The following is a 20,166-nucleotide window of genomic DNA, read 5'->3' as shown; positions in this document are numbered from 1 at the left end:
CGAGGCCCTGGAGACTGTTGGCCTCATCAGCATTTCTGCAAAGCAGCCTAAAGTGGCTAATGTCATCAAGAGAGACAGATTTATTGACAGAGAGGAAAGCCTGCTGACTGGGCCCTATCTGCTCAGATGTTCAGGCTGACACCTGAACATCTACCAACAATGTGGGGAAAGGTGGAGAAGAAACAGAAAGATAATGGACAGCTGCACTGCTAGACCACGCCCTCTCAAAGCTGCCACTTTCCGCTTTGTAGCAGCATTTATGTCTTTTCAATAGTGCGGCCTCCAATAAACTAAAGGTGAAGGTGGCTCATGATGAAGCAGGTGGAATTGATGTAGTGTGCTATTCCGATAGTCACAAAGCTTCCCGGTGGGACAGTTTGCCTCAAGGGCCACTTACTGGTCAAAACATCTGCACAATAATTCATGTGAGAATCAAACTTCACAGGAGTGGGACTTTCATTCACCAACATCGGTCAATCGCAATGTTATTGTAGGCTAAGTTGCAAGCCATTACTACGCTACTAGAACATAGTTTAATAACGGTGTTTGAGTCCAACCTTTATCCTTTATTGCGCAAAGTAGAGGGTAACAGCACCTCTTGACTGAAGTATCACCATACCTCGATAATGCTACTCATCAATTCTTCAGTAATCACCAGAGAAACACCTCTCTACTCTATCCAGTGTTTTCAAGATGATGCTGAAGGCACCTGATTAGGACATTGAGAATTGCCGAGGGGCATTCCTGAGGAGTATACCTTAGGCATGAGGTAGAAGCATGAGGTGAGGGGCATTGATAAATACTGGGGCTGATCTAAGACTTATTTGCAACACAGTAATACTGTAAGCAACAAACAGGGGGAGATATCCAACTTTTTATTTATTTTCATTTGCACTCCATTCCAAAATTAAGCAGTGTGGAAGGGCAAGAACAAGCAAACTAAGAACACTGCTCTTTCAGCACTGTACAGTCAACACACAGAGTATAGTATAGTATGTACAGTTTTCTTTGAGTTTCAAAAACACGTAATGTCAAGCATGAATAACTCGTAGCAAATTTGGGTACTGTCAGCAACTAAAGGAAGAACAGGCTATCTTGGTTTGCAACAGCAGTTCTGGACATTCGACTGTACATCTTAGAGCACCCTACATGCAACAAAAAATAATTTAAATTGAGTCTAAAACTTTACCACCAGAATACTTGGGTATAGTAGTGATAATCCAGCTTCATTAACTCTACTGGAGCCCACTTCTGGCCACACTAGAGCTCTGCTGCTGTTTTAATAGTCTTTGAAGCACTGCTGGAGTGCTCTAAAAAGCCCAGTCGAATTTGCCATCAATATATATGTCACATCACATGAAATTACTGTCACAGGTGTATGCTGCACAGAGACATCATAGGGTTTGGGCCTGTTTGTATGCATATTGCACTTTGCTGAATACCACAGCAGTGAAGATGTGGGTGGCAGCCATAGCGCTCATAGTGGCATCTTTTTTTGGAGGAAAAGAAGAGAGCCACCACAGTTGAAACTTGAAGTAATGAACACGAATATACCAAATTATCAAACATAATGAAGTAAAACTAAAATGTTTTTCACCAATATTACCATATGCAGCCAATATTTACCAGTGTAACTAATATAGCTTATAATGACTTTATTTTTGTTTTAGATGCTACTTCGTTATAATGAAGTTAGACTGCATGCATTCCTGATTTTATGGTTGCCGACCACTTTGTGCCAGCGGTGCTGCTTAGGCCTACCTTACTGGTATTCTGGGAATGGCCATATGTGCATGCAGTTCCATTACTCACAAACTGCCAAAGCAATGTAACTGATACATAGTTAAGAATGATTATCTCTTGCTCGACCGACTGAGAAGCACATCAAAGAGAAGAAGTAAGCAGAGTGCTCGGTAATGTTCGCCACTGCACAGCACTGGTCTATTTCCATTGTTCCTGGAGCCAGTACAAGTAACGAACTTGATGGTCGACAAATTGACATCAGCGCACCACAAAAGAAGTTCGTACGAAACGCTTGCCATGGTAGACAATGGAACACTTTCACAAACACCATCACAGTCAGCTGCATACTTTGGCTTGCTCTCACACATAGACTAACCCCTTTGTGCTATTAGGATCAACCTATTTCAAATAAAAAACATTGGTTCCTATCTACAATGTGTACAAGTAATTTCATATAACCTTTAACAGACTTAATGAAACTGCAAGAAACGAAGAAAAAGCCTTTTCTATAAAGGTGTTTTTCAGCAGTTACAAAAAGTGGAAAATATGTGCTGTAGTATTTCATGCTCTTCTGCACAATTCTGCCTTCAAACTCGTTTGCACACAAATTTATCTCACAAAACACACGCGCGCACACACTCATTCCAATGCTTTCATAAGAGAATATAAACCGTGACACTACAACCCAGTCATGTCGATGATTAGTAGCAGCAGAAAACCGCAAGCTGGCTTTTAGTGAAGCAACAGCATGAGGTGCTTCTCAACCTCAGAATGCAATTGCTTACTGAACGACCGCAGCACCAGGGAGACTGTAGACCACCACGCTATAGATAGGGTCACAAAGTTCTCAAGTACCAGGCCTTCTCTAAAACATTTTTATACTCCATAAGATCTTTTGATTGCATGTGCCTGGCTAACACATAGCGGGCTCTTTCCTGAGCCCATAAAAGAATACTTTAACACCAACTGCAACAAAACTTTGGACCGCACAAGAAGCTTAGATTGAGATAGTGCAGCTATGGAGCAGTTGCCGTGCAATATCTTAATTTCAAATACAAATAGATGGTAAGGAAAAGTTAAAAAACAACTAAATATACATTTTTGGCACCAAAACTAAAAGAAATATTGTTTTTAAAAAGCACAGTCACTGCCGCTCGCCAGACATGATGCATGACATAGAACACGCAAAACCAGCGCAGTTCCTTGGCATGACCTGTGAGATTAGGCAGCACTTGTGGCTGCCTGCACCGTGCTGAAAAAATCTCGGGTAAGGTGACATGCTGGTATTTACGGCACATCTGCTTTAGCACCACCACATTTTTAGGTGCTATTTAAAGGCCTGCTAATAAGAAAGCTAAACAAATGTCGGCCCCTGCAGCTTTGCTAAGAACGCTTCGATAGTACACAACACTCATTTATAACCAATTTAGCTAAAGTGACACTTTGTTGTAGCTGGCCTTAAGCAATACACTAGACTGCGATTAAATATGCATATTTGGCTGTGTGTTCGTTAGCCAAATCTAGTAAAGGGTGCCTTTTACCGAGAGATGAGGGAGCAAAGGAAAACAGCAGACACCGAAAAGGGACTGATCTCTCACAGGGGCGGACTCGGAACGTGATGATAGCGCATGGTGGTAGCTCGATTAGTGGTACTTCGTATCATTTAGGCACGTATGAGGGGATCATCGTCGTCGTCCTCAAATTCATCAGTGTCGACCTCCACCGATGACTGCCGGCCACGCACCATCAGCACAAGGAAGGAGACCACCGTGCTCTGAGTATATAGATGGGACCAGGTGGTTAAAGCAGTGGCAATGTTGGGAACTTCTGCCATGCTCAATCAACAACGGCACTCATCTATCTACGTTGCAATGCAAACAAAGTTGCAACGAAACTAAGTCAGAACTTCGTGGGCAAAGGATGGTATCGGCAGACACAAGACAGGAGTAATCGGAGATTGCCGACAAAGGCCCCTGTTTTGTAGTGTAAAGGTGAGGAGAAAATTTTGAGGTGTCTGGGAGCATGTGCCAAACGACATTCTTGCGCCCTCTGACAAAGCAAGTGCCTGGTGTTGAGACATGGCACTGCACATGCACGTCCTTCCGTGCTCGTGTGCCTGCCAATATGCATTACCAGGCGCCTGCTTTGTCAGAGGGCACAAGAACGTAGTTTGGCACATGCTCAGATTCCCCCATCACTCCATGTGCTTGATGCCTTTACCCTCCACTGGCACATGTCTGCAACATGCTGCACGGTGAGGACCATCGTACTAATGAAACTAAGAAAGCAACGCAGGCAGCGAAGTCAATGCAGGTTGTTGTTGCATCTGAGAGGAAGTTCTAGTGACCTTAGGAAGCAGACTTCTTATTATTTAAGGCAAGGAATTTTTTACAAAAATTCCTGAAAGCTGGTAAGCTAAACAAAAATTGAAGCCCAAAGTTTACCATTCCATAACTTTGCACCAAAAGCAGATACTACAGTCCTGCAAACTGCATAGGTTAGAGCATCTAAAGTGGACAAATGTGATACAGTAGACATCCATTAATTGGGATATGGTTAATTCAACTTCGTGGTTAATATTATCCCAACCGTAGGTCCCAGCTGGCACCCATGCATCTCTTCAAGCCCTAACCTTCATTGTTTCGATCTTAGAATTGGCCTTTGCTGTATAATTAGAACTTGACCAGCCCGCGCACGTGTGCCTGACGCCTATGGCGACCCTGATAGCAACCCCCTTAGTGGCAGCGCCTGTCTTGAAGGAGCTTAGGAGGACAGTGCACGCGTTGAACACATCATCTTCTGCTGAAAACACCTATTTTCATCCTGCCCTAGGGAGATTTTCAAGCAATAAGTGCAGCTCAGAATATCTGACACCGCTATTTACCCGCTTCTAACCAATGCTTTCTTCTTTCAAGGGAATTGGGCTGCATATTGCCTGCGTGGGGCAATCAGATACAAAACCAAAACCCCCTTCGCAGCATTTGTGTGCTTTACAGCAAAGCACAAACTTATTGTGGCAAAGCTAGCTTAAAAAAGAAAATTTGGCAGAACCGACTAGGAAACCAGCCGTAATTGTGCAACACATGTTACACCTTTGACCATTTCTCTTCCTAAAAAATCAGGTGCACGCTAAGTTTCTGCTTTGCTTAGGAGCTTCAATGTGATTTCTACGTTAGTTTACTACTTTGGAAATACAGAAAGTGGCCATCTTTTATTTAGGGGGCACATTATAATCAGCTAAATATTGCCAAACGAATCAGCTGTGTGCTTTGGTGTTATATCTGCATTTTGCTTAATTTGACCAGCCAGATAATTCAACAGATTTTGCTGCTCCCATCAGGGACGAATTGAAGAAGGTCGACTGTATATGAATTTACAGCTTATGTGAAATTGTCACAATGTTTACGAGGGCTTTACAAGCATCTTACTCACAGAGTAGTAGTATACAATCGCCTTCCGTTAATTCAACTCTGACGGGACCTACAAAATTGATGGAATTACTAAGTGGGTCATATTAAACAAGATGAAAAAAATCTGAGGACACCTAAGCAATTCTTACGACCTGTAAACAAGAAAGCATTAATGTCCAATTGAGCGCCTTTGAGCAGTCCTTCGAGTTTAGCGCTGCGAGTAATGTTTGCGTTAGTTCTTGTTCTGCCTGCCGTGTATTGGGAAAGTTTACAACGAAGGTGGATGTCATTGCCTGCCTGCTGCATTCTTCCGCTTCCTTACTTCGTTTGCGGTGCGTGGACAGCCACGTTTCACTACTGCCGAGGTTGCGGCCACCGACGATGTAGATGCTTCAGACTCCGTGGCGGTACGTGCAGCACGAGCCAGCAAGCGCAAGCCAGCATCATGAGTGCGCCTCGTGCACTTATGATGCTGATTTCACAGCCATGACATGGCGTTGAAACCAATGGTAAGTGAGGTACTATTTTTTTCACTGCTACAGAGGCCGCCGGTTTTTTCCCTCGATGGCACATTTGACGCTTTTGCGTCAAAAACCCTAAAGCACTGCTGATTCATTTGACAGCATTTTCCCGAGTGTAACACACTCCAAAATCAAACATGTCTTTTTCTATGCGGCCAAAGCAGAAAACTGATTTAAATATGACAAAGCTCCTAAATGAAGTCGAATTCTAACGCACACCCAATTGTTGTGCATGGTGTCCAGTTTTCTAAAGTCCGCTTCAGCACTTTGCATTTGCTTCGTGTGTTGTTGCAGCAAGTTTCCATCTTTGCCAAACAGGCTTACTGTTGCGGCCCTTCCTGCCCATCTCAGCTGCGCACACCTGACACACCGAACTGTTCTGTGGTTCGATTGTAGTGTGCCTTCTATATCTGCTGCTGAGTCAGGGTGCATAAATACCATGGACTTGCGTTAATTCGACCGAAACTGATCGAATAATCCAGCGAGTCGAATTAAACAAGATGCAGAAGAAATGCCAAGCCGTACTGGTGATTCATTTGGCAAAAGCTGCCCGATTCTAACACGCCCCCAAATGAAATGTGCCCCCTTTCTATGCATACAAAGTAGGACACCAACATAGAAATTACATTAAAGCTCCTAAAAAAAGCAGAAATCTAACATGCACCGGATTTTTCAGCAAGAAATAGTGCTGTGCAATGGCACCTGGTTTCCTAAAGTCAGTTTCGCCACACAGTTTTAAATGCTAACTTCGCCGCAACACTTGTATGCTTCACCGCATAACAAGGGACGTGTTATGCGGTAAAGCATACAAACGTACGTTGCTAAGGCAGTTTTGGTGTTTTGTCCAATTGCACTGCGCAAGCGATTTTCGGCCCAATTTTCTATTAAAAAAAAGGCACATGTTAAAATCGGCTAAATGCCTTAATCAGACATTGTGAGCTATGGTTACTGCTTGAAAACCTTCCTAGGGCATGCCGAAAATGGGAGATGTTGATGCATGATTACACGTGTTGAAAGCATTCACTGACCCCCTAGCTCCACGGCTCTGCCAAGACAGACACTGAACACTAAAGGGGTCGCTATCAGGGTTGCTATCGGGGTCACCATAGGGGTCAGACACATGCGCGACGATTGGTCAAGTTCGAATTATCCAGCGAAGGTTAACTTCAGGATCGAAGTAATGAAATTGTGGACTTATACACCTGCATGGGCCAGGACCTTCAGCCAGGATCAAATTAACCGAAAAATCGAATTAACCAGGGCTGAATTAACAGAAGTCTACTGTATGTAAAATTTTGAATGTGAATCCAATAGCCTTGTTATTCATTCAACAGTTCACTATTCTAAATTATTGAATGTTCGTTTCAACAACTCTAATTGGAGCCTCAACAGTGTAAGCACTGCTCCAAGCGATCCTGCTGCAGCAGAGCAATGGTTGCTGTGCAGAGGCACCAGTTCCTAAGAAAATGCACTGGGCAGGTAACTTCTGCTGAATAAATTTCGGTGGTTCAATAACAGTGCCTTGCTTCTAGGCAGCCTATATACGGATATGTCGTCTCAATTTAGCGAAATCTATTTTTTATGTGGACAGTCGCAGCATCTTTGCAACCCTTCAAGACAATGTGTGGTACTGTAGCATCAAAGATGACAAAAGTACGAAACTGTGGTACCATATCACATGCTTATAAGCAGCTCCTGAGAAGCTCAGGCACACCCACTGCTGCGTGGATGAGTGCACTGTACAGGGTTCTGCAAGTCTTCATGCATTACTCCCTTCTGTTTTCCTGATGGCAGACAGGTAATGTATGCTCTGAACGTTTATGTGAACCAACACGTAATTCGACAAAGAAGCTCTCTACATGTCAATGTGCTTGCTAGTTATTGAGGAGAGCGTACTCACCCCCAGGAATATCCAGGTGGCCCAGTAGAAAGCGGCGCCAAAGATCCACGCCTTGAAAAAGAATCCCTCCAGCATGGCACTTCCACGGCTCATCACACAATCATCTGGAAGACAAATCAAATCACGCTGTTTAATGTGCCATCATACAGAAACATTATGTCAGTATAGACTTATTAAAGTATATCTTCAAATCTATTTTCGTTATATTCCACAGTAAGAAGTTCATTACTATTAAATGAAGACCATATTCCATTTTTTGAATTTTGCACTGAAACTATCAGTTCTAAATTCTTTTTTCATAGTTCGGCGTTTGCAGTGCACTAAGTGTTCATGAAACTTCTTAATGTCAGTGTATGGCTTCGTAATGACTGCCGTACACATGCATGCACGACGCATTTCGGCTATTCGCATACTTGGATGGTCTTTGTAAACTAGTTCTGCCCCATGCTCTCTCATGAAAAATGTCTGTCTGTCTGCCCTGCACAACTCTGTTGAGGAAGCAATAATCAGTGTTCTGTTTGAAGAGAATCAAGTGATGTACTCACCTGGAAGTGCTTGCGAGTCACAGGGCTGTGTGCCGTTAACACCCTGCAATGACCAGCAGCAACACGTTGTCACCACTGTGTGCGATTTCTCACCTTGTGGTGCTGCACGCAGACAACGTGCTTAAGTTCGTCCGAGGTTCACTTGGTTACTCATAACTTGCCACATTTATTCCATTTTAGGTCAGCGACGAATGCAAGTCAACTCCCCGAGTTCAGAGCCAATTAAAAAGTTACACTGTGGCATTCAATGTCCCACAGTTGCACAGTGGCCTATGAAGGAAGCCATAGAGGAATGGTTCCAGATTAACTTTGACTACCTGGGTTACAACATTACCATGCGGCCAAAGTACAGTACATGTCTCTATCGGAATGGGGCTGACACTGCAGGGCCTGTGACCTCATAGACACCAGCAGAACACCACAGTCATTGGGACAATGCCGATAGTCAGAGCCATGTGGTGGTAGAAAAAATAAATAGAGAGGATAAAGGAAATCGTTCAAATGCAGGACGACCTGTGCTCCTGTGCTCCTCGAGGTACAACTCCCAAGGTCAATCTCGGCGCGCATTTGACTTTCAGCCGCCAGCGTGCATGTGTGAAGGTGTGACATCAAGTCATGTATCTGCTGCAGAGAGGCGTCACAGCTGCACTTGCTCAAGCTTCGCCGCAGTGTACCACGTGATTAGGCGAGGGTTCAAAGGGCTAAATATAGTCCGACATACCATGTGCACACGCACACGTTACGTCAAGTTGGAGAGGACGTGCACGTGCCACCAGTACACATGTGGTGTATAGACTCGTGTAAGGGCCGCAGTTTTTTTCCACGATTTTCATGAGATGCATCCTTCACAATGCTCTCCTTGTGCTAAGCCTCCTCTCTCTCTCGCCCCCCCCCCCCCCTTGCAGAGTAGCATGTGGGCAACCACTTCAATGCTGGCAAACCTCTTTGCTTTCAAATAACGAGTTCTCTTTCTCTTCTGATGAGACATACTGTGCATCGCATTTCGTCATCACAGTGACAGACAGCAACATCTTTAGTTACTGAGAAAATTTTCACTTTTCAACTGGCATCACTGAGAGCGATTCATACTTCAGATTATTTCTGTTGAAACAGGCCTGTGCTGCGTATTCCAAGAGTGGCACTCAAAAGCATTCACTGCAACAACACAAGAACACAAATTTGGCCACAGGCGAGTTGGTGCTTTAGCCAGCACAGACATTTATGCTTGGCTCACCCTTGCTCATGCAACATTCGATGCTACACTTGCTGCTACATTCAGCGCCACGTTTTCTGCAGCAATGATCTTCAGCACTACAACCGTCACTTAGAACAAACAAGGCACAGGAAGAAAAGCCATAGAGCAATCTGCCACAGCTGGTCTCGCACAAAAAAAAGCAGGCTTTTGCTAGATCAAATTAAGGAACGGGCTTGCATACCTGGTAACGTTGTGACCCGTAGGTGGCATACTGCGGGCAGGCTGAGTGCAGCAGCACGTTGAGTGCCAGCGCCACAAACACCAGTGCCATGCAGAGGAGCAGAACTGCCTGTGGCCGCGCTCGACCCATCCGTAGACGGTACATCTGCACAGCACATGTATGTGGCCCTCAACAGATCGAAACACAGCTAGGCACAGCTGCACGTCTTAAAGGGACACCTGCAGAAAGACGTTAACCCTCAAATTCTAGAACTTTCACTTCCTCTATTTGGCATTCCAACTTAATTTACGAAAGTAGATGGCTGTGTCACCACTCGACAGAAGCAATCACTAAGCTTAACGGCACTCTACCGCAATTCTTAAAGGAACGCTGACATATCATTTACAACTTATCATTTTCTGCGTAAAGTGAAGGTGCATAGAGTAAGGGTAAGCTCACGCCTGCCTACACCAAATACCCCAACAGATTCCTAAAATGAACTTAAGCTTGATGTTGTGAGAATTTTAGATCAGTCAAGAATGTGGAATGCAATGCGGAAGTCTTGCTCATCAACTCCTTGACAAGATCAAGCTCTTGGACTTTGAATGCCGATCACTTTGATACTTCCTGATCAGAAAAGCTGTTGTCCAATTATTACAGAAACAATTGGCAGGCCTCAGAGCACCCTAATTTAATACGATAGCTTTTTTATGAAACCGCTTCATTTTCGTTTCCAAAGAGGCGTATGTGTCATAGCACCACGACACAGAAGGTCGTCGCATGTGAGCATGGCTTCATGATGTCTTGCCAATGCCCTGGTTCTCTTGGTGGTCCGTCATGCTGTCACACTGGGCTGCAAATGAGTAGTAGCGTAACAACTGACCAAGCAAGCTTGTACTCCCTCAGGGGTTAAGAAATGGTGGTTATCCATGCTAGTCACCACCCTCCAAATAATCGAAGGCAGCTCAGCAACACCAATGGTGAATACTGCTATGTACATCTGATCCCTAGAACTCAAAATATCACTCCAAACACCGCCTACTCTTTCCTCATACTATTCAAAATACTCACCACCATTTTTTCCTAGCATCTATGCAAGTGTAGACACAATCTTTACTAGATGGATTTCTTTAAAAAGACGTGACTAAGCAGTGCTTCCAGCAGAAGCAAAAGTGAAAATGGGGCCATCTCATGTAGGTGAACGATAGTACCGGGCCAACACCATGACTCCCAAGGGCACTGTAACAGTGTGTCACACCATGTAATCTCAAGGCTATGTCATTACAGAAGCTCAGCATGATGGCAGTTATGGATTTGTAGACATTCACATGAGCATGGCACAGAGCTTTGAGTGCAGCACAAGCTGCAATAGGGGAGATGGTTTATTTATTTATTCATTTATTTATTTATTTATTTGCTTGTTTGTTTGTTTTAGTGATACCTCAGATACCCCATTTTGGAGTTTTACATGAGGACTGGGCATATCTAGTAGGTCATATTTTTGATGAATGCCTTGACAAACGACTGGAGTGGTGCACCACTTCAGCAGGTAAATGACTCCAGTCCTTCACTGTTTGGACGAAGAGAGAGTTAAGATGAGCGGTGGTGCGAGCTGGAGGGGTTTAAACAGCCTCTGAATGGCTATGATGGGATGAAGTGCAATGCACAGGCGTGATGTCTGTCTGGTGATGCAGCACGTGATAAAACTTGTAAAAGAGACATAGCCTTGCTGTTTTGTGGCTGTGCTCGAGGTTGGAAGGTTCAGCGATGACTTAAGTTTGATGACGCTAGTGTGGTAAGAGTAGTCAGAGTGAACAATCCTTGCTGCGCAATTCTGTATGGATCCCAGTGCTGTTGCCAGGTTAGGTTGGTATGGGTACCACACTGAGCATGCGTATTCCAGTTTGGGTCAGACGAGTGTTAAATATGCTAGCAGTTTTACTGAAAGGGGAACAAGAGGTGGATTACAGTGCAGGTAGTATAGAACGCAATTGGCATCGTTGCTAATGCTGCAAATGTGTGAAGACCAACCGAGGTTACCGGACAGGTTAACACCTACGTACTTATAAGATGTGATGGCATATGTTCCAGTACTGGTGATAACGTATTTAGCCAAAATAAATTATTGGCAGCGGTGGATAAGCAGTGACATTTTCTTGACGTTGAGGGACATCAGCCAATTATTACACCAGATTTCAATGATGTTAAGGTTGGACTAGAGAGCACGAGAACCAGTGTTGTTAATAATAGGATGATAGATTATGCAATCATCAGCAAATAAACGAATTTTCAAAGGACAGCCTCTCGGTACACCTTTAATGTATATTCAAAAGAGTAGTGGTTCCAAGACAGTGCCTTGCGGCACGCTGGAGAGAATGGGTGATCAATTAGACAAGCTTTGGTTAGCGTAAATGAACTATTGACGGTTAGTCAGAAAGTTGTGTACCCAATGGAGAACAAAAAGGTTAAGATTAAGACATGATAGCTTTAGGAAGGGCCACTCAGGACGCTTCGAGGATGTGGCAGTGGCAGCATGCATTCGATTACTGACACAGTAGACTTAATTGAACTCTGGTTAATTTGATCCCGACAGAAGGTCCGGGCCAGAACACAAGCATTTTTATCGGCCCAAACATTCTTTATTTCGATCATAAAATTCGTATTCACCAGATAATTCGAACTTGACCAGTCTGCATGCATGCACTTGACCCATATGGTGAACCCAATCGTGATGCCTGCAGTGTGGAGATGGGGTTGCACTAGGCTTACCCTATGAGCGATGGTCAGGAAAGGGCAGGATGCTTGTCCAGTCCAGAACACACAAAGGCACTACGGCAGGGTTCGTCAACTCTCCGACCAGCGCAGAGAAGCCTCCGCAATCGAATGTCAACAAACACTAGTTTATTAACCCAGGATACACCACAGTGCAATAGTTGCAGTGTTCATGGGCAAAGGCTCACCGCAAGACTGATCGAGTAGGTACACCTGCTGCACTAGAGCTAAGCGGGTAGTGGTCCACCAAATGCAAGAACGGGAAGTCACGAAATGTAACCAACTCGTTGCGGGCCTGCGAGCATCTGCCGCAGTGGTGAAGCGCTCGGCAGAAGAGAGCTCGGGTGGAAAGGGCACCTGAGGGCCGCCACTCAGGAGGCCAATCAGGGCGCGTCTCAGTGACATATGCTGGCACGGTGACTGGACACCAGGAGCGAGAAGCACAGTTTGCGCGGGAGGTTAGCTTCATCACGCTAGTTGTGTCTGACATGTTGCCACTGGGGCAACAGTTCCCGGAGGTCAAGCTAAGCACAGCGCGCAACCTGGGGAATGAGGCACGGGAAGGCGCTTCAATCTCCACAGCTGACATGACATTTTGTTTACACATCTCAAGAAAAAAGAAATGTTTTTAACCTTTCTAGCTCCACACTTACTAACTGAAGCAACCTGGTATTTTTATTGTTGCTGTCTCCACATGGTACTGCCTTTACACATACATTTCTGCAGCCCCATTCCTGCAATAACCTTTCACAAGGTCACCAGTGCTCTATACAAGTAAATTTGCTGGCATGACATGGGCATACAAAGCTTTCGTGCTCACCCGAAGAAAGAGGCACCAGATGCCGACACGCTGCAAGCCATACGTGGAGCAGGCAATCAGCAACAGCAGCAGAGCCAGTATGAGCGCCGAGTCTAGAATAGAGGCACCCCAGCGCTGCAGCCACACCAGTGACAGGTCCAGTGGGTTCGGAAGCTCAGGGTGGTCCAGCAGGTAGCCCATTCGAAAGCCCAGCGAGTGCATCGCTTTGTCCACACTGCATGCGTCAATGCTTTCACTGAGATGCATTCCAGCATCACCTTTTATACTAAGGAGACATTAAATAGGAATAGATGGTTAACTAGAAATAGGAATAAATGGTTAACTTGGGCAATCAAGAAGGTTGGACATCACAGAATTTCTACATAGTGTAAGCTGCTACGAGGAAAAGTACTGGGAACGGTGGGCCAGTGCCATCGATAGTGCAGTCCAAGACAGCACCTCAAAACATGTGCTGTCACAAGAAAAGACGAAAATATGGCACAAGGCATAGACACCAAGTTTTTCAAAAAGCTGACTGCCTTTGAAAAAGTATGCGAGCGACCGTGGCCTAATGGTTAGACTGCACACAACATGTTTGATCACCAAGTCAGAGGAGGCGATGTGCGAAATCGGGCCCAAGGATTACACGCGATGTGCTTGGTTGCCAATTCGAAGCACTGACCCACGCTTCTGCAATGTCCATGTAGGCATGGCGCCCATTTTGACAATCACAGAGGTTACGGAGAGCCGAGAGCTCACAAGGCACAAAGAGCCAAATGGACAATGTCCATAGGAAACCAGCGCCGGACCAATGGCAAAGCGCTCTGGAGTCATGCGGCAGGCGCAGCCAGTCGGAGACTTCAGAACGACCTTTAATCATTTCTTGTTTTTGTTGTGTGTGAGCTTGTCTCCAAGTGGAGGAGAGAGCTGAAGTGCCAAATTTGAAGTGGGAGAAATGCGCTTTCTAACCAGACTGAGATGGCGGCACTCGTTTGCGCCGCTCCGGGGATATCGTGGGAAAAAAAATATTTTTTTCGGGATTTCCACGAAATTTTTCATTACCTTGCTGATGCAAAAAGTTTTAGAGCACTTCTATGAGGTACTTCAGTGAAGATATTTTGGATTCAGGTACAGTAGAACCCCGCTGTTACGTTCCTCACTGCTGCGTTTTCCCAGCTGCTACGTCGTTTTCATCCGGTCCCGGCATAGCTTCCATAGGATCCAATGTATAAGGAACCCCGCTGTTACGTCGTAGCTGTGAAAACGTTCCCGCATGATACGTCGAAACTTAGCCCCCCGAACCCGCCTGGGCTAAAGTAGGCAACGCGCTCCAACCGCCATTTTGGCTTTTGACGAGTTTTGGCCGGGCTTGGCTATGGAACTGGCTGCAAGAAGCCGCACGCCAGTTCGAGAGGCCGCCATCGAATTGGCGTGCGGCTTCTTGCAGCCAGCTCCATAGCCAAGCCCGGCCAAAACTCGCCAAAAGCCAAAATGGCGGTCACATACGACGACTACGTCGCCGTGGATGTTGTTGTCGGGACGTCAGAGTGTCAGAGCATCGCCGAGATCGTTGGGATCTCGGTCGCGAGTGAAGTCGCAGACTGCGATGCACGAGCCGCATGATGCCGGGGAGTTGCCAAATCGTAGCTTTCGAAAAGCCGTTGCGGCTCTGGACCTCCTCCGCAGGTACGTCGCACCTCACAGCGACGCTGACAGCAATGCGGCCTTCCAGGCTATTGAGAAACGTGTGGTGATTTCTAGCGAGCGAAAGAAACGGCAAGCCACAATTCTGGACTTTTTTTTAGGTCCTAAGCGCACTCTGTGGAAATAAATTGTCTATAGTTGAAGCTGCACTTTTTTTCATTCATTTTCGGAGCTTTCCTCACTGTTGCGTTTTCCCGGCTGTTACGTTTTTTTTCCCCGGTCCGGTGAAAAACGTATGAACGGGGTTGCACTGTAGATAAAGAATTACAGAAACTGAAAATGCGATTCTCAAAAAAGAAAAAAAATTCTTTTGCCATTTTTCGTAATGTGAAAGCCGTATCCTTACTTAAGAAATGCTCAATCTCAAACACGCTCAAAAGCACACAAGATGACTCGATCCTTGGGCAATCACTGATAGAAAGCTTTGCTTCTACGAGACTCAGCCAGTCATGGCACAGAACTCATCAAAGTGTACGGCCGACAGTGCTCTTGGCACTGTGCAAAGGTGGCAAGCTAGGCACAGCCCCAGCAACCATGTTGCAGACACGTTCGTTTGCGAATCACGCAAAGTTTCTCAAAACTGGAACTAAACCCTCGTTATAACGAAGTGAATGAGATGGTGAAACAACTCTATATAAGTGGTAATTCGATAAAGGCAACTACTCCATAAAAGTTCTTAAAGAATTAGAGCTGAAATAGCACAACTTCGTAGAAGTCTAATACGAGTGCCGCACGGAGCATTTTCGACTGCAATCGAGCCAGATCGGGATCAAATTTCTTGGTCGCGATTCGCCCTTCTGCACAAGCTGTAGGAGGGGGCCAATAAGCTCTTGGTTCGGATGACTTCGGGCACACTGGGCATGCAGAAGGCAGCGCGGAGTAACATTTGTTTGTTCCATTGTGCACTACTCCCGCAGCGCCGCAGTCACCACGACCGTGGCACCATCGGCGACACCGACGCTCGCCACTGATTACGCGCACACGGGTGCAACACTGAGGAAATGAGTGCGCCGACGAAGAGGGCTACTTCCTCGCTCAGTGCGTGCTCAATGAGCATAAGCCCCCAGAATAAAACTAAAGGCAGCGACATTCTTCTATTTTGCTGCCCGAGCCAACAAGCGAGGGGAGGTGAGAAAGCCCGGGGCTTTTCCGGTCCTCCCTGTTGGTAAAGCAGAGTCGCACAGTTGCACTCGTACCGTTACCGTGGAAACAAGCGCGCAGGGACCCGTGCGCTACCAGCCGCACCTTTTGTTTATTTGGTTTTGTTGTTTCAACTTGCACCGGTGCCATGACAGGTGCTCTTGATCGTCGTGCGTGGATCCGGTGACCTCGACGATCGGCATACTACGCAGTGCGATTGCCACTATCAAAAAGAACAAACCGAGAGGGCGAGCAATGAGGGAAGGCAGGTGTGGTGAGAAGGAGAGGCCACGAGCACCGCTGCGAGTGCGCGTCGGTTCGCCGCTGATAGCACACAGGCACAGCATGGAGGAAAAGGTTGCATAAGCGGCGTGATGGTGTGCCTGGTGACGGAGAGTCGCTCGCTTGCTCGGTGTGAAAGGTGCCAAGCACCTTTCACACCGAGTGTGAGTGCACGCATGCCCCTTAACAGTTCGCTCTAAGCAGAGCAGCTTGTCAGTGTGCTTTGAGTAATCCAGTAAAACGCGTGTGTTTTGGTCGGGACTGGGAGAAATTTCTAATCAACCAATCATTCGAGTAAAGCATCTTCGTTATAACGATGGTTTACTGAATATCCAAAGTAGTCGCCCAAGAATGCTGCCTAAGGAAAGCTTCGCCTCTTCCTCAGACAACAATGATGAGCGAAGAGAACTCATTTCCAAATTGGGATTCCTTGAATGAAAGTATCATTTCTTTTTATGTTCATCTCAAGCCACATTCGTGGTTTCATTTTTCGATTTCACCTGACAGCAATGCTGCCCCTCGTGTCACAATTGCAGGCGCGTTACATTCAAGTAAACTGACAGTCATCTTTGATAATTTCTGTGAAATTTTTTTTTGTGAGACTCCATACTCACTTGGAGAGCAGAAGTGATGTCCACAGTAACAAGCCCAGCAGGACAAACACCACTCCCAACAGGATCTGCAAACACATTACACACTATCACAGGCCAAATTCTGGGACCATGATTTTGGGCATAGCACTTTCAGCACAGAAGCTGTCTGGCAACTTAAGACCTCTTTTTCGTTTTTCTTTTCTTTTTTCCACGAAAAGAGCGCTGAAAAGTTGCCGGGTTGAACAGCTTCTTACTTTCAAGTGCAAGGCTTTCTATCTGCATTAACAAATGATTAACTAGCCATGAGAAAATGCTGTTAACATTTACGACATCATGGGTCATTGATGCGAAAATGTCAAGGCATCGTCACCAGCTGCCTTTGATTGTGTATTTTCTGGCTAGCTAACCTTTCACTCCTGGCAAGAACTGGACTATTCGTTGTTGCACAAGAATTATTCAAGGATCTAGCTTCTCCACAAATTTCTCTTTACATTCTCCTGAAACTATGGAACAACAAGGTCAAGGGCTGAGCCAGTTGGTGTGTTACTGAGGGTGAAAACCAGCAAAAAATGCAACGGGCTATCCGGTAGAGAACTCTATAGTCTATCCATAATTTCCTCCATAGTCTAGCTAGGAAACTATAACCTCAGGCTGATCTCTCTGCATTTTCTCTAATAAATTCTCTTCTCTCTCGCTAAAGCAGGCAAAGGGAGGCAGGGCTTCCACATGTGGCAAAAAACTAACTAGTCCCAGTATTGCTAAGAGCAATCCAAGGATCTTAACTACAGCCACTTTCAATCATGATATATCCCAAGTGGGATGGAATTTCTTAATCGCAATTGGCTCACTTTGCGCAATCTGCAGAAGGCATATAGTTTACTACCAAAGTTACTAGAAAAAACTTTGACGCTACAATTGTTCAGCCACTGTTGGAATGATGGTTAGTAGAAGGATTTGTCTACCTTTGTGCTCGTGACTTCTGCCACTCTTGTGGCTTCATTTACTGCGCTTAGTCTGCCTTTATTGGTCTACATTTTGAAGCAATCCTATCTTTCTAGATGCAGAAGGTAATCGAAACACATGCATAATCAGTGCGACTTGTTGCATTTATAACACAGTATTTTGTTCAAAATGAGCTCTCTGGAAAGTCACACAGGCATCTGAAAAGCTAGAAGGACAAAGTTTATGCAAATCGATGCATTTACTATTGTTCCCATGCTGGCTGCCATGCTTGCAGCTCCCGTAGACACTAGCGCCGTAGTTCCCTCTAGTGATGTTTGTAGAGAACTCTACAGCAGAAGGGAGCCAATTGCAGTTCAGAAATTCAATCCTGACAGGGGTCGATCACAATTAAAAATACACTGTGTATCGCACCGGCCTTAGTCCCCCCAAACAAAATGCTGCCAACTGTGTTGGGAAGGGAGCACACAGCCACATCATCGGCGGGCTCAGCCAACGCCTCCTAGATAGCACAAGGCCTGTGACACCACTCCGATCCGTGACACCGTGCTACATGGCCCAACTGTAATAGAATCTAATGGGGATGCTTCCAAGTAGACTGTAGTAGCTTCGACGCAACCGTTTCATTAGAGAGCTTTAGTATTTCCAGTATTCAATGCAAACGGACTGGGTGTTTTACCGGATGAGCGGAGGTGCAAACGTGAACAGCCTGCAGGGTGCAGCCACCTGGTGGTGTAAAGCCCAACCAGACGAACATGCTGATATTAGAGTAACCAAGTGTGTTTTACTTTGTTTACTTTTATTTTGCTTTGTCGCTGGTGTAAATTTTCGGCAGCAAGACGACTGCGCCACTGCCAAAAATTTACACCAGCAGCAAAGTTAGTTAATTCGGGTTTAATGGCGCAAAAGCAACTGAGGCCATGCTGCACCAGTCACAGGACAGTATATGATCCCTTGTTACTGCAGCATTAGCTGTGTTATCTTAAAGTCGATGTAGATAACCGGTTTCATCTAAAAACTCGAACAAGTTAGTGAATGGCACTAGTGGATCGTCCCCCAATATTAAGGCAGGGTGCAAAGGTATATGTAAGTGATACAAATTTTTCAAATGTTTCCGCCTCTGCGTTTCAGTGTGTGGACATGATATAATGATGTGAGTTACTGTAAGCGGTTCATGACATTTCTCGCATGTTGGTGCGTTTTCGTTTCGAAGTAAAAAATTGTGTGTTAGACGAGTGTGTCCAATTCGAAGTCGACATAACATTACCTCATAGAACTGTTCTTGGCGAATGCATGATTTCCACTCGCGAAGCAGGGGTTTAGTGATATGTAACTTGTTATTTACGTACGAGTTCCATTCTTGTTGCCATTTTGATGCTAGGGCCTTATGAACCGCTCGGATACTATCTTTGTAAGGAAGTGTTATATGTGTTATGCTTTTGTGCGCTGCCATGGACGCGCTTCTATCTGCTGCTTCATTCCCTGGTATCCCAACATGGCTTGGGACCCAGCAGAATCGTATGGTTCCTTCGTATTTCTTGTTAAGTACTATGTTTAAGATATCACCAAGCAGGGGTTCAGACGCGGCATTTAAGTTTAGGGCTCTTAGAGCACTTAACGAGTCGGTATAAATAATAGCATTCTTGTGCCTGTCGGAAGCAATTTTCTTGACTGCCATTCATATGGCATAAGCTTCGGCGGTAAACACTGAAGAAAAATTACTTATCCGAATGCTATTTTCCCAATTTTTTGTTACGATCCCGACACCTACGTGTTCTTGTGTTTTGGAGCCGTCAGTGTAAAATTCAGTGTAGTTTTTGTATTTTTCTTGAATAGCTCGGAACTCTTGTATTATGTGTTCTTGTGGAATGTCTTTTTTCTTCACATGTGTTAACGTCCAGTCCCATAGTTGTGTAATATTGCACCACGGGGGCAATCTTGGTGGCCTTTTGGCAACCTGCAGGGCTTCGGGAGGAACATTATAGGTCTGACAGTATTGTTCGTGTCTTAAGATAAGTGGCCGAATCATGTTTAGTTTATTTGTGTAGTGTATTCATAATTGGCACTGTGTTACGATGTTGTAGCATATATGTTCTGGTGATGACCGAATTCTTAATACATAGCAAAGTGTAAGTTGTGCTCTGCGGTGCTGTAATGAAGGCTCATTAGAGTCAACGTATAAGCTTTGTATAGGCGATGTCCTGTAGGCACCACTTGCCAGTCGTAGGCCAAGATTATGAACTGGATCAAGTCGCTTAATGTAGGACTGCCTAGCTGCACCATAAACTACACTGCCGTAGTAGACATGTTCGGTCAGATCCCCAGTGCTTATGTGATAAAACCTTGAGGAGATTTAGCGCTTTGTTTGCTTTAATTTTGGTT

The 20,166-nt window shown here is 45.3% G+C and overlaps 1 protein-coding gene across 1 annotated transcript in view; it reads right to left on the bottom strand.

Moving 5' to 3' along the window:
* Positions 1–860: 860 nt before the first annotated feature.
* Positions 861–20,166, bottom strand: part of LOC142557022 (putative lysosomal cobalamin transporter) — a 42,157-nt gene continuing 22,851 nt past the window's right edge. The window contains exons 8-13 of the mRNA XM_075668559.1: positions 16,846–16,910; positions 13,127–13,340; positions 9,556–9,699; positions 8,120–8,162; positions 7,575–7,678; positions 861–3,517 (exon numbers count right to left, since the gene is read on the bottom strand). Of these exons, the coding sequence (XP_075524674.1) occupies positions 3,407–3,517; positions 7,575–7,678; positions 8,120–8,162; positions 9,556–9,699; positions 13,127–13,340; positions 16,846–16,910 (681 nt within the window). The 3' untranslated portion in view covers positions 861–3,406. The remainder of the gene's footprint in view (positions 3,518–7,574; positions 7,679–8,119; positions 8,163–9,555; positions 9,700–13,126; positions 13,341–16,845; positions 16,911–20,166) is intronic.

Source organism: Dermacentor variabilis, chromosome 9 (genome assembly GCF_050947875.1).
Source record: "Dermacentor variabilis isolate Ectoservices chromosome 9, ASM5094787v1, whole genome shotgun sequence".
Taxonomy (NCBI): domain Eukaryota; kingdom Metazoa; phylum Arthropoda; class Arachnida; order Ixodida; family Ixodidae; genus Dermacentor; species Dermacentor variabilis.
Note: the sequence above shows the minus strand (reverse complement) of the source record. Positions and strands in the feature narration are given on the sequence as shown.